The sequence below is a fragment of the Thermobia domestica genome, chromosome 18 (assembly GCF_964235325.1).
Source record: "Thermobia domestica chromosome 18, izTheDome1.hap1.1, whole genome shotgun sequence".
Taxonomy (NCBI): domain Eukaryota; kingdom Metazoa; phylum Arthropoda; class Insecta; order Zygentoma; family Lepismatidae; genus Thermobia; species Thermobia domestica.
In genome coordinates this window covers 134171058-134185743 of record NC_137471.1, presented here as the reverse complement: position 1 = coordinate 134185743, position 14686 = coordinate 134171058, and the positions used below count along the sequence as shown (strand labels likewise).

The 14686-nt window shown below is 35.0% G+C and overlaps 1 protein-coding gene across 4 annotated transcripts in view; it reads right to left on the bottom strand.

Annotated features, from left to right (window-relative positions):
* Positions 1-14686, bottom strand: part of LOC145676093 (adhesion G protein-coupled receptor L4-like) — a 295890-nt gene that overhangs the window by 58178 nt on the left and 223026 nt on the right. For all 4 annotated transcript variants that reach the window (XM_081746971.1, XM_081746972.1, XM_081746974.1 and 1 more), the window contains 2 exons: positions 10372-10567; positions 1196-1324 (listed from right to left, as the gene is read on the bottom strand). In XM_081746971.1, the coding sequence (XP_081603097.1) occupies positions 1196-1324; positions 10372-10567 (325 nt within the window). The remainder of the gene's footprint in view (positions 1-1195; positions 1325-10371; positions 10568-14686) is intronic.

Genomic DNA, 14686 nt, shown 5'->3' with positions numbered 1-14686 from the left:
TTTATGTATCGAATATATGTTTTATTACAGACATTTCAAATTCGTCTGTCCGGGCGTTTCGTCTCGGACACCCTATATATATCCTTCCACCTGATATGTGCTGTAAAGTTTTGTTTGTCTCTCTGTTAATGTATGTTATTTCTACTATAGTAAGTACTCTTTAATCCAACACATTTGAGATCACGGCCGTGCCAGATGAGGGATTTTGCCAAAAAAATCGATCGTCAATATAGTTGTGATGGGAATACCAAAGATAAATCATTCTAGATAAAATGCAGACGATTAGCACATGTATTTTAAATGCTTACATTCTAAATGCTAGACAATACAAATATCCTTCTGTACAAAGTATTTAGTTATTTTTTATATCATAAATTGTCGAAGAACCAATATTGAATTCACACATTATGAAGATTCTTTTTTCGTCTTTTTCGAGACTATTAGTTATTTCGTGCTGCTGCTCTTTCTGATGCATAGTGAGAATCGCATGCTTAAGCTTTTTTTTTTTTTTTCAAAGAACTCGTGCTGGGCTTCGAGAACATTTTACAGTACAGTACACTATATGTACTCAGTTGTAATACTGTACAAATGTGATAGGTAATCTGCTAGAAAACAGGAACACTGTACTGAAATGACAATTGACAGTCACGTTAAACACTGAACGAACTAAAAATGCAAGTAGCGTAGTGGCACTCTCCAGCGGTCAAGGTCAACAAACTCCCGAATCCAAAAACAACGCGAATAGCTCGATCAGTGCCGGATTACAGAGTGTGCCGAACTGTAGAATGCCGGATTAAAGAGTCTACTGTAATTGGTGTCAATTTTCTAGATACGATTTAAATCATTTAAATGCAACGCATCTTATTCCATAATTTTGTAACTCTGAAAGAAGATTTCCATGTAAGTCAAACGCTTTTGAAAGATCAAGGAAAACACTTTTATATTATCCTCTATTACCTAAACTCTTACGTACAATTTCTAGGAAGGCGAATATTGGTGTTTCAGTTGATTTCCCTTTTAACAAGTCAGCTTGCTCATGTACTATCAGATGATGTTTTCGTAACATGAACGCTACGCGGACACTCATGGTGGTTCCTAGAATATTTGATTTTTTTTTTAAAAAAATCCAGAAACTAAGTAGACTGTGTGTTAAAGAAAGTATGTATTGTGTAGAGAAAAGATGAAAAACTATTACCTTCTATTTTGTCGTAAAGATCATTCCATGCATTTGCGACATGTCTCCAGTCTGGCTGTGTATAATCTGGCGTTGTAAAGAGTTTATGTCTTCTGAATGAGTTATTGGTAAATTTGTACAGCATCATCACTATAACAGAAGAAAGCATTGTGAGTATTAGTGCTCATTGGAACAAGAGTAGTAACAAGTCAAAGTTAGGATGTAGTTGTGAAATCTATTTCAAACTAAACTAATTAACGCTGATATCTTCTTTAGAAAGTTTCTTGCATTTGGTTAGAACCTTAGAACATTATAAAACACGAAATCTTCTCGATATTAAACAGGCCTGAGAGGATAAATACAGGAGTATGAAATGTAGGAAAAGTTTGTAAAGTGAAATTCAGTTTCGAAATAATAATAAGCTAAGGATCAAAACTATTGCGGAGTGGTACTAGAAATAATGCAGAATAAGCATATTGTCATAAAAGAAGAGACATAGGTACAATGACCAAGAAGAAATTTCTTAAAAGAAAAAGAAAATTGTCGAAGATAGATAATTTCTGGATTGACTCAATGTAATACAAAGAAAGCAGCAATAAAACTGAGATATGAAAAAGAAGATGAAAGCAGAAATTAATAGAGTAGAGAACACCTGAAAGAATATTTAGGATAGGAGTAAGAAGTACAAGTGAGAGGTAAAAGGAAAGAATGGAACATAACAAGGAAACGTAATAAAATACAAAGGGAAGAAGAGGAAGGAAATTTTGCATAGATGTTAAAGCAAAAGGCATAGGAAAGAAGAAAAAGTGGAATGAGCTCTAAATGTTACGAAAGGAAGAATAATTCTTAGGATAATTAGAAATGAGAACATCCTGAGGCAGTTGGCGAACTTAAATCTAATATAGTGTAGAACTCTGTACAATGCCAGTGCTTCAGGCAACCACTATTATATCCAGTGACTTTATATCTGATTGTAAAACCAATTGTCAAAGTATACTTTTCATACCACCATGCCTATGGTAGGATAACATTTTCCTTTCTTACATGATTATTTTAATTTACACACATATAGATGTCGGAAAACATATATATACTCATGACATAATTTATGTAACTAATAATCAATATCCACCATACCCCTTGCGTACCAGTGACATCCAGGTTGACGTCATGAAAACGTATCCCTTATTAAGTGTCGTATTAATCTTGGAGATGATGAAATTTGTTAGTGGATGACTTAGTTCTACTATTTCCCCTTAGATGGCAACACTTTACTGACAAAAGAAAAACAAATGTGTTGTCTCAGCAGATGGCAGGCCTAAGGGAGCATTCAATTACAACACACATGCATTGTTTTGACGATAAATAATGAGCAACTTCGAGATCTATTTCGAGGTCGGAAAAGGAAAACTTTTGTCTTTGATCTCCGGTCAGAGTTGCCAACCTGAAGCAGTATAAAATCCCTTCAAAACATCAGAATTTCCCTTTTTCAGTCCAAATGTTTCACAATGCAAATAATTGTTTTTATCAGTAATGTGAATGCTCTCCTCACGCGCCCACAATAACTATGTCCTATATAACGGTCCAGACAGCCTTTTAACAGTAAATGAAACCAGTATTACAATACGCACATAGAAAAATGACACTTGGAACGCAAAGGGTTAACGTACATCATTGAGTATATTTACACATACTATTTCGTAGATACATTATCCTTTATAGAGCACATGTCATTCATTAAATCACTTCTAATCTATCACAGTTCCAGTTTCTTTCTTTCCGTAGTTCTAATCCTTACATTGACTTTCCTTTTTTAAAAAAGTAAATCAACTTCAATATACAAAATAAGAATAATACACCAAATATTAATTCCTATTCCTATTATGCACCTTCGAACCTAGACATAAACATCTGAAATTATGCTCTATGAAGTATTTCTTTTCTTAGTAGGCCCTAATTGTTCTCTTTTCAATCAATAATTCAGTTTCTTTGTTCTTAGATGCTTCAGCAATAGCTTCCTATATTTGACTATCCTTTATCTTGCCACGTCTTAGTTATACAGTAGAAACGTCGGCATGGTGATTAGTATGCTTTTGTTCTCAAACAAACCCTGTTTCAAGTCCATGCTTTCCTAAACAAATGATTAGTCTTTGGTGGCTTTCATATTTCCAACTTATTTATTTTCTACTGTAAACGCAATATCCATCCAATAATTTCTATATTATTCATTCATTATCCGGAATTTGGTTAAATGTTAAATATGGAGCATTGGACTATATGGTTCAGAGACTTAGACATTACGGAAGTTAGAGAAGAAATATTTAGAAAGCTTCCAAATGTGATGTTGGAGGAAAATGGAGAAGATAAAATCGACAGAAAGAGTAACAAACGAAGATATTTTAAAACGGACAGTTAAGGCCAATTGGATTGGACAAATCTTAGGAACAAATGAAATTGTCTTCTTCACACCGCCATAGAAGGAAAGATGGAAGGAAAGCGAGGAATAGGAAGAAGAAGAAGAACATAACCTGATTGATGATTTGAAAAATACCATAAAATATTGGGAGTTAAAAGAGGAAGCTGAGGATCGAGAAACGTGGAAGATATATTTCCAGGCCCAAATCTAAAATTGAAAGTAGTAGTAGTAATAATAATAATAATAATAATAATAATAATAATAATAATAATAATAATAATAATAATAATAGAGTTGCCGAAAGGCAGAATACGTAGTAATAATCCTGATATTCTCTTCAACTTTATATTAATTGGGTAATATCATCTCCGTAATCGTCCTTTTCTTGTCATTAGAAAAAATATGCTCTGCAAAATTATTCACAATATTACAAAATACGTCTGGAAAATTGTACGTACACTTAGTATACTGTAAGCTGTATTGTATGACTCTACTTTCATTTGAAATTTAGCTCCGGTACTAGTTATCGCTGCAGTGTGTCAATAATATAGTTAATGGTAGGATTCACAACATTGTACATTCAATCATTTATCTTTCAGCATTCAAAAATCAGACACATCTTCAATCAAAATACCATTCAAAGAAAACTCTTCCCGTAATTTGGTTCTCATTTTCACATTTTGAATAAGTGATAACATCACTAAAGTGAGTCTTGGGTCAATCATGTTGAGGATACTAAGGCTTCAATTCACAGTCCTTCAGAATCTACTTTAAACAGTTATCTCAATTCGTGTAGTCTCGTTGGTAAAATGGAATATTAAGCTCCAGTGAATTAGACATCGATTTGTTATTATTCCGTGTTTAAAATGACTCTCTCAGAATATTTCTGTTACTCAGAATACTTAGAGCAATAGACACAAAATGATTGAACTCACAGACAAAAATATACAGACCGTAAACTTCGCGAAAAACTGGAAACAAGGCGAAATGTAGCGCCTCTAACATACGACAACGAAACTAACATGTTGATCTGTCATCAGGAGCGTGGAAAGTTCGAAAATAACCGTTTCTAGTGGCACATGGTGAGTGAAAGCGTGGCGTGCATTGCCAGCATGTGGTTTTCGATTTGTTTTGTGTTCGAACGCTAGTTGTAGAAATTATTTTAACATAACGTTTGATAAGGATGTGCGAAAATGTCAACAAAGCAATCCAGGCATAATTCAAGAAGATGCTTTTATAAAAGGTACCCCGCAAAAAATATGATAGTTATATTTAGTACGGGTAATTGGTAATCTGATCTTGTAATGCACCTCACGCTGACATGCGAAGCTGACTGAAAGAATGCGCTGCTTACGAGGACAACCCATGACGTCGCTCGAAAACCGATGTCAGCACCCTTACGACGAAACATCAACGTTGATTGGCTCTAGCGCCGTGCAGACGATACAAACCAATTTCAATAGCGCATATGGGGAGTTGATCGTCTGTTCATTCTTATCTGTGATTGAACCCGTGGCGTTTTATACATTTTTCCTTTTGGGTAGACATATACATCTCAGTTTTATCACTTCTGAATGCATTAAAGTAAAGCTATTCTGCTGACTTCTAGAACTAGAATGGATTGATATGGCCTCTTTCTCTTGTTTTCTCCTTTTTCCGAAGTCATCCTCCCCCCTTTTTGTTTCTATCTGGTTTTTCACCTATTTCCAGAATATACTTACACCCGCTGCAAAAACACTTCGGACCTCATAACAAAAGCACAAAAAATACAGAAAATTCATGTGAAAAGGTATTATTAACGTATCACATACAACAAAAATAATATACATTAGTACGGAGCCATGTTGCCTTTACTTTTGACATCAACTTGAATGCGGTTGGGCATGGAATCACTAAGATTTAAGAAGTAATTAAATTCATATCAATGCACCACCACATTTTCTTCGATTCTGTTTGGAGGGTCTATAGGTTCTGAACTTCTGTCCCAAGAATACCTTCATACGATGACAACATTTTTTAATTGGATTTAGATCGGGGCTATTTCAAAGCCATTCTAACATCTTGATACATTGTTCTTGAAGAGAATTCGCTACCATTTTAGCCTTGTGACAATTTGCGTTGTCATGCATGAAAAAATCTCAGTTGTGGATGTGGAGCACATCCACTAAATAGTTCTGAAGATCGTTGATGCATCGGTCTGCGTTCATAGTCACATTTTGTAGTAAGAAATATAAACCTTCTCTACCCTTTTCACCTGGAAAACACCCCCAAACCATTACAGACTGGAAGCGCCTTATGGTCGGAACCGAATACTTTGGGTCGTATCGACCTGAAGATGATGGACGACGTCGAACCTTAACAGCTCCCATTCGGAACAGTTGGAATGTGCTTTCATCAAAAAACATGACTTTGCTCCACTGTGCAGGTGTTCAGTGTGCATATTCCTTTGCGAAAGAAAGACGTTGTTTCTTTATGTATTCGGTGAGTAGATGCTTCTTAGCAGCAGTATGACATGGCAAATCCAGGTTTTCGGCAAACGGTGCTGAATTGTGGGAATACTTTTTTTTTTTTTTTTGTTGTTGTTGTTTTTTCAACAGACTCGGGTGCATATCTTTTAAGTTCGGCCGCTGTCAGTTGACAGTTCTTCTTTATTTCCCTCATTAGCAGAGTATCTGTAGATTTCGTTGTTTTTATCGGCCTCCCACTACCGAATTTGTTCTTTGGAATTACAGTCGGTGATTCCTTTGGCGGCTGCATGAACCTTCATTATGGTTGAATTTACACGATCTGTGCCTTTGCATATCGTATTTATGGGGGACATTTTTACTTTTCCATGCAATAATACTGTCTTTTTCCGCACTACTACAGTGGTTTCCTGGCACACACAAATATAGTAGTTAACTATCAAACACAAAGTGCACCTTACGAAAACACATCCATTTATAACACACATTAGAGCAAACCCTGCCCCTTTCTATGTCAACCAATAATATAAAATAAAATGAAATCGCTTATCAGCAGTAATACACTTTTGCCAGATACATTCATGCAAATACAATCTGTGTTTGAAACGAAAGAACATCAGCTACAAGATTACGAAGTGGTAGATCTCTTACTACGGCAGCTTTCACGTGAGGTTTGCGGCGGATATACTTTCTTCTTTGTTTCATCTTGTTCGAAAGTTAAACTTTTTTCAAACCTTATAAACTTCTTTTTGGTTATTTTATCTTATGTCTTTTGAAACAATATACTCCTCTACAAATTCTTTTTAATTTCACTGCTTATGCATTTTCCTTCTTTACACTTTAATTGTGATATCCACAAAGTAGATTCCGCTATTTTCTTCTTCTTCACTTTCCAATCATACTTCTTTTTGCATCACTTACTTTTTTTCATAAGTTACGCTAGTTGTCTTCTTTTCCTATTTAAGTACCTTGACAATTATGGACATACATACAGAATAACATGAACTTTCATCCGATTTGCTGATCCTCTCGTTTTTTCATTCATTCATCAATTTCTGTTAAGACAAGAACAAATCTTTAGCCCGTCTTTTGCTCCCATACAACAATATCAGTTTTTCTTCGTCTTGAGAGTCTTCTTCACTTTTCTTCTTTCACATCGTTTTCTGCTCCCATACAAAAGTACCAGTTTTTTCTTAATCTTGAGAGTCTTCTTCACTTCTCTTTTTTGTCACACTGTTCTATTCTATTTTTTTACATTATCTGTCCATGATTTTCACCATACTTTTTCATCTTATGCTGAAAAACATTCTTAGCCTGAAAGTAACTATTATTTCTGTCCATTTTCATATCTGATATCTTCTGGTCATTATTTTTAACTTTTCCGCTTTCATAACTACTTCTGACTATTTTTAGTACCGGCATTCTTTTTTCAAATTCTTTCCGATGTCTTCATGATACTTCCTTATTTTACGTTAAAGCGACCACAATATCGTATATATGGCCGGTCTTAATCATCTTCTAAGATGGAGAGAAACAGTGAATTGAAGAAGAACCAATGAAGAGGGAAGGAAGAGCCAAGAAGAAAAAGAAATTAACAGATTTGTAGACGAAGCACTTGCAGTTGAAAAGATAGACACAAGTAGAGGAAAATAAGGCAGAGGAAAGAAAAAGTAAATGGATTTCCCTATGGTATATAGGCATAAGCGAAGAATTCCTTAGGTTTCTCAGAGGAAAGGATAGTCTGAGAGCACTGTTAAAACATTGAAATGTAATAATAGTACTTATATGCTCTTATTGTACCTATAACCCTCCACTGACTAATGTCAGTGGAACTTACACAGAAAGTATCATGTAACTAACTACCTAACTAACTAACTAACTCTATGGTCTATGAAACCCGGAGGTTCAATACCACGTTCAGAAAAGCTCTCCATTGACTTCTGTCCTTAGGCAACTGGATCCAGTTTCTACTTTTTATTCCTATTTCTGCTTAATATTGTCCTCCCATCTACGTCTAGGTCTTCCTAATGGTCGTTTTCCGATTGGATTTCCAGTTAAGACTTTGAAAGCGTTTCTACTTTCGTCCATTCTGGCTACATGACCTGCCCACCTAAGCCACCTAGATTTGATGACCTTAACAATATTTGGTAAACGATATAATTTATGTAGTTCCTCGTTATGAAGTTTCCGCCAATCACCATTCCCTTTTCTCTTGGGTCCGAATATTCGTCTTAGAATCTTGTTCTCAAATACTTTCAGTCTGCGTTCTTTCCTCAGAGTAAGCGACCATATTTCGCAACCATACAGAACAACAGGCATGATTATCATTTTATATATTTTAAGCTTCAAATTTCTCGACAGAATTCGCGACGACTAGAGATTTTAAACTGATAATAACACGAATTCCCTGCTTTTAGTCGACATTTAATTTCTTCGTGAATATGGTTTTGGTCTGTTAATATTGATCCTTGGTATTTGAAAGTATCCACTTAATCGAAAGTATTGTTTGACATTTTAACACATCCATAATTTGCAGTATTACGATCTCGACAGACTTCCATGTATTTAGTTTTTCTGCATTTACTTCTAATCCCAAGTCCCTGCAAGCGTTTAATAAGACTTTCTTTCTATTATTCTCCTATCATCTTCTAGAAAGTATCATATAATCTATTAGAATTCTCTCTATTGCTTTCACAGTCTGTTCAATATGATACTATGCATTCATAATGTTCTGAAGTTTTCTACAAATGATAATCTTATGATGCTGTCTGCTTACCTTGGACTAGCTCTTGTGTATTTTTTTCCTGGATATAGGGTTCTCTATAAGACACAGTCTCCTCCGTCTCACTTCACATGAACTTCATGATTAAAACAGTTATTTGTTTCGCTGATAATACTGCGAAGTATACGTATGTTTCAGTTGACTGAACAAGCCGTTTTCTGCTTATTTCCGGGAAAAACACTAACATTGCTAAAGACTGAAGCCGATATTTTTGACCTCATTTAGTAGAATAAATAATGAAGCTATATAAAATACAAAATTCCTAAATTTTTAGAGTTCCAAGCTTTCGATTCTCCCCTGAAGTCTAGGTCACGGAGGTTAAAAACAGGAAGAAAAAGAATAGAAACATCAAGAAATAAAGAAAGGAACGGACTTACCAAGGGCAGAGCTATGTTGTCCGAAAACACGTTGTCAAGTGCGTCAGCGATCTCCAGATGAGGTTGGTTGATGCAAACTAAAAAATGGCGGAATCAATTTGTGTGTCTTTCCTGTTCCTTGTTGGAAGGTTGCCAATTCATGTTATTATTTTTATTGTCATGCCACGCCTCTCATTTGTCACTCTACCATCCCTTGACTAAATTTATTTTTTTTTTTAAATGAATAAATAAGTTTTCAAAAACCAGTCTCTCTACTTCATTTGTAGCTCCAATATTTCTCTCTCTCTCTCTCTTTTTTTTTTTTTTTTTTTTTTTTTAATCTTCTACCCTGTATTGCGTTTCTTTTAAATGTTTCGGTAAACTTGACACCGGATTTTCTGCTTTTAAATCTCTAATATGCTCCTTTACTCAAACTTTTAAATTTATTTTCGTTTTGCCGATTTACTGTAACTATCTTGGCAACTGCATTTTATTTCGTAAATATCCAATTTTTCATTGGGATCCGTGCAACAACTCTTAAATTGGATTATGTTCTTTTCTAAAGCTTTGGAGGTTTTAAGGCCATATGGAAATTGTATTGTGTATAAATTTTATTTAATGTAGTTGTCAATGTGGGAAAAGCAGTCAATCCAATCCATTTTTTTTATCATTTATGTCGGTTTCAGGTTTATCGGAACTCAAATTCTTTTTAACCCGATTATATCAATTATTTAATTGTGATGAATGGGAGGCGGTAAATACAAAATTTTCACAGCATTGACATGAGAATAAAAATAATAACATGAGTTGGTAACCTTCCAACAAGGAACAGGAAAGGCGCACAACTTGACTCCGCCATTTTTTTAGTTTGCATCAACCTCATCTGGAGATCGCTGACGCACTTGACAACGTGTTTTCGGACAACACAGCTCTTCTCTTGATAAGTCTATTTCATTTTTATTCCTTGATGTTTCCATTCTTTTTCTTCGTGTTTTTTACCTCCGTGACCAAGACTCCAGGGGAGAGTCGAAAGCTTGGAACTCTAAAAATTCAGGAATTTCAGAAATCTGTAAGTAGAATAATAGAATTCCTGAGCGTGGTTTTGCAATGTCTGCAAATCCAATTGGTTTAAGTACGCGTAAAAGAACACTGTTGATTTAAAATAGAAAAATTCTTACCAACGTTTTCAGTAGCTTTTGTGTAAATAAACGTTTCATTGTCTTTAGTATCAAGTTGGTTCAGATTAGCCATTTGCCACTTTTCAAAAGCTTCTAATAGTTGTAATGTACCAGGGTGAACTCCAGATGCTTGCAGTTTGTCCCATGAATTCTTGTTTATTGGATTGAGTAAGTTGCTAACAGAGTCCAACAATTTCTAAATTAAAAATAAATAAATAAATAAATAAATGATATGAAATAGAATACAAAAATATCTTTGAAACAGTGACTAAATTATATTATTTAAGATTCTCGTTATAATTTATATTAAGAGAGGAAGACAATGAACATTGTATTAAATCTGCATACATACAGTACGTTCAATAAGTTCCGGGACTACCTCAAATAATACATTTAACGATGCCAGAAAAAATAATACCATGTTAGTATTCTACATATATCCTTTCCCGTGGGACCGATCGTAGGGGCTCTGGAATGCCCTAGATATGTCCACTGGAATACTGGTCAGCACCGCTGTCACATTCACTTGCATCGATGCAAAATTCTGAAAAAATTCGCTCTTGAGGACAAGGTTGAGCTTAGACAGCTAGGGCCAAATCAGGCGGATATTGAAGTGTTCAAGAATTGTATCCCTTCTTTTGGCCCAAACGACAACACCGGCTCACACCATTTATCTTGTGCGTCAAACTGATCATCAAAACTTACTAGTCAGACTTCGGGATTGGCAATAATCCCATGCCGTAAACGTCGGTGGACCACTGATGGGCAAATAACATCTCGCCAAAAATTGGCGGCCTCACAGCGACGATCCACGGTGGCTCCACTTTCGTTTTGAAAATTATGCCATCAGCGGCCCACTAGCGGCACAGACGCGACGAAAAGCCAATGAACCACAAAATTATTCCCCAAAATATGTTAAATCGCATGCATGATTTGTTTATATTGATGCGAGTAAAAAAAAAAAAAAAAAAAAAAAAAAAAAAAAACTAAAAAGAGTACTCTGGGGTGGGCGAGAACTACCAACCTTATGATTACTAGGTGCGTGGTATCCCGACTTCGCCACGAAGGGGATGGAAAAAACCTTGCTTGTAGAGGTATAAATCGCTGATGTCATTTTAATTCTACCTACCACAGTGCTCCTTTAACCGTGTATATTCGACGGCGTTTGGGATCAGATAAAATGTGTTCGCCATTACTTTATTTCATAGTTCTCCCATATTCACTTTCTAATGATCGGTGACAGTTGCCATCTCAATTCATACAATTATACACACTCATCTCAAGGTTTTTCACTTCATGATGTAGAAGCAGGGGTTACTCTTGAGCCCCGGAGCTCACTTTACCAACAATTCGTGAAGGAAAAATAATATACCCTAGTAACTGTATGTACATGACTGGCGATAGTTCGTGTTGGTCCCTTCGCAACTCTCCGCGACGAATCGAAGAAGCGCGGTCCAAAATGGAGTCCTCGCTGCTAACTTCAACACTTCGATTCTAGATATCTGTTTAGACTCGACGAAACGCTGCCGCCAGTGGCATACTAGCGGTAATCCTTCGACGCGTCGCTATTTCGAAGATCGACATTTACCAGCAAGTGGGCCACTAGGTGTTGGCGACGTGTACGGCATGAGAACTGTTTCTAAGTGGAGGATTAACGTGAAGATGGGAGTAGTGTCTAAAACGCCTTTCTTATGATTTAAGACCTACAAAAGTGCGTTTCTTCAGTCGAATTCTTAAATTTCCACATTTTGCAATAAACCATAGTTTAAGAAGAAATTGGGGGTATGTAATTTCGCAATCAATATATTTATCTAATATAACCAGCCCCAAAGAAGATTTCAGCACTAGAAGGAGTCGAAATGATAGGTAAAGGGAAAACAAATTACCTACATAAGGTAGTTAAACCACTTATTTACCATATAGTTACTATTGATGGCTTTTATAAAGTTTTATGATCTTGTGCCACGTTTTGTTTAAGTTACCAATACCTCAATTAAATTTCGATTATTTGGTTGAGATAAAGACTGTTTTATATTTAAATTTTTTGTATCTGTCTCTTTGAATTTTTGAATTTTGAATTTATTGACTTTTTTCCTTATTTTGAAACAAATAATTTAAGAAATCTGATACAGTGTTTTAATTATTTTTTTAATCCCTGATAAGTATCTTAATTATACTTTTTCTTTCCCTGCATCATTTCTATATTGATTCTGATATTTACAGGCAAGCTGATAAATCTCCCTCCCCCTCCTGTCTTTTATATCTGCCTGTAAAATAAATTTCAGCGAAAATAGTGATTTTTTCAATATTAATTGAATCGGTGAATGGAAGAACAGTACAAGTCAAAATACACCATTATACCTAACATCAAAAATAATTGTTGAATGCAGAAAATAACACGTTCCTATGATTTGGTATAACAGTTTTCAAGCTATTACGTAATTTAAAAATGAATTTCATGTGTGTAACAGCATAACATAGTTTTCTTAATAGAATATTCATGAAGTGTGATTTTTGATTTGTACAATTCTTCCACTTACCGATTCAACTGGAGAAGTGTCAATTCGTGTGAGATCATATTCATTAAATTCTGTGTAATAACTGGAAATTTTGATATTCCAATAATATTTTTGTAGATGCTTTTTTCTCTTGATTTTCCCTATACTATGCTATTTTGTTTATATGTTGATCATACCTATTGTATCAAATTGAAGAACAAGATTTCAATGATGAAACTAACCACACTATAGATTTCGGAAAGTAAAATAGATATTGTTGGGAAATAATTAGAGTACGGCAGAAAATGTGGAAACAGCCATATGCTCTAAGGAAAGGAGTTGCCATGTTATATGCTGTGTAAATAGTTGTAGTTGTTGTTCTTAAATGCAATTAGAGAACTGAGGATTGTGATACGAGGGTATCCTCATAATTATGATTAAGCGAAGAGCGATAGATTTGCCAAAAGCTGTAGAGAATCTGTTAGATAGAGGAAATCCTGTGTAAATATTAGAGAAGTATAGTAAAACTATGAGACGATAGAAAGTCCATTATTGAGTTCGTATCTGACAGATGTCTATGTAGTATAAGCGAAACCTGAACATTTTTTTTTTTTTTTTTTTTTTTTTTTTTGCGTAATTCCATATACAGAGTGAACCTGAAAGATGTGCACAAACTCCAGAACGTGATTCGTGACATCAAAAAAAGACAAAAAGTCCTGTTGCGTATTGTCGAGTTCCGCGTCGTGCGAGAGTGACAGGGGTGCCAACATAAAAACGAAAATCGAATCGTGACAATTGGAACGGAACAGAAAGATGTGCATATACTTCGGGAGATGATTCGTAACATTAAAAGAAGACAGTCATCTTGCATGTTGTCGAATTCCGCGTCGTGTACGAGTAACAGGGGTGTCGACTTGGAATCGAAAATCAAATCCTGACAATTGGAACGGAATAGAAAGATGTACAGACGACGTGGAATTCGACAATATGCAAGAGGACATATTGTCTTCTTTTTCTTTTTACTAATACACAATGACACACTGAGCAAGGCTATGTGATATGTAAAAAAAAAAAAAAAAAAAAAAAATATCACGTAACAGTTTTAACACAATAAGTGTGTCTTCATCAGACTTCCACTCCTTCTGGCTGCTTAGGAGTTGGTCATCACTTATATATACTTTCCGGAGATCAACTTTTAATTGGACATGTGTGCAAGTAAACTTTTAATTGGACACGTGTGCAGCTAAAAAGTGAAAGTGAAAGCCACATAAGTGTTACTTTTTAATGAAGGGGCGGAGCCTACTTAAAAGTTGATCTCCGGAGAGTATATAAGTGATGACCAACTCCCAAGCAGTCAGAAAGAGTGGAAGTCTTATGAAGACACAGTTATTGTGTTGAAATTGTTACGTGATAATGTTTTTTTTTATATATATATACATATTATCAGCCTTGTTCAGTGTGTTATTGTGTATTAGTACAAAATGGAAACAAGGCCTGATAGAATAGTTATGTCTCCTTTTTATGTTACGAATCACCTCCCGAGTTTGTGCACATCTTTTAGGTTCACTCTGCATATTTAAATATATAATTAATTTTTTTAAGTGGTATGATTAATATATTATGAAAAAAAATGACATAATGGGCGAAAATATTGAAAATGAAGCCCCCATAGGAGATTGATTAGCATACTAAAGTTTCCAGCTATCACAAAAATTGAACACTATATTTGATAGATATGATCTCAAATCAGTTCAAATTCCTCCAATTAATGTTTAAAAATCATTACTTAAGTTCGATAGTTATTTTAAAGACAAATA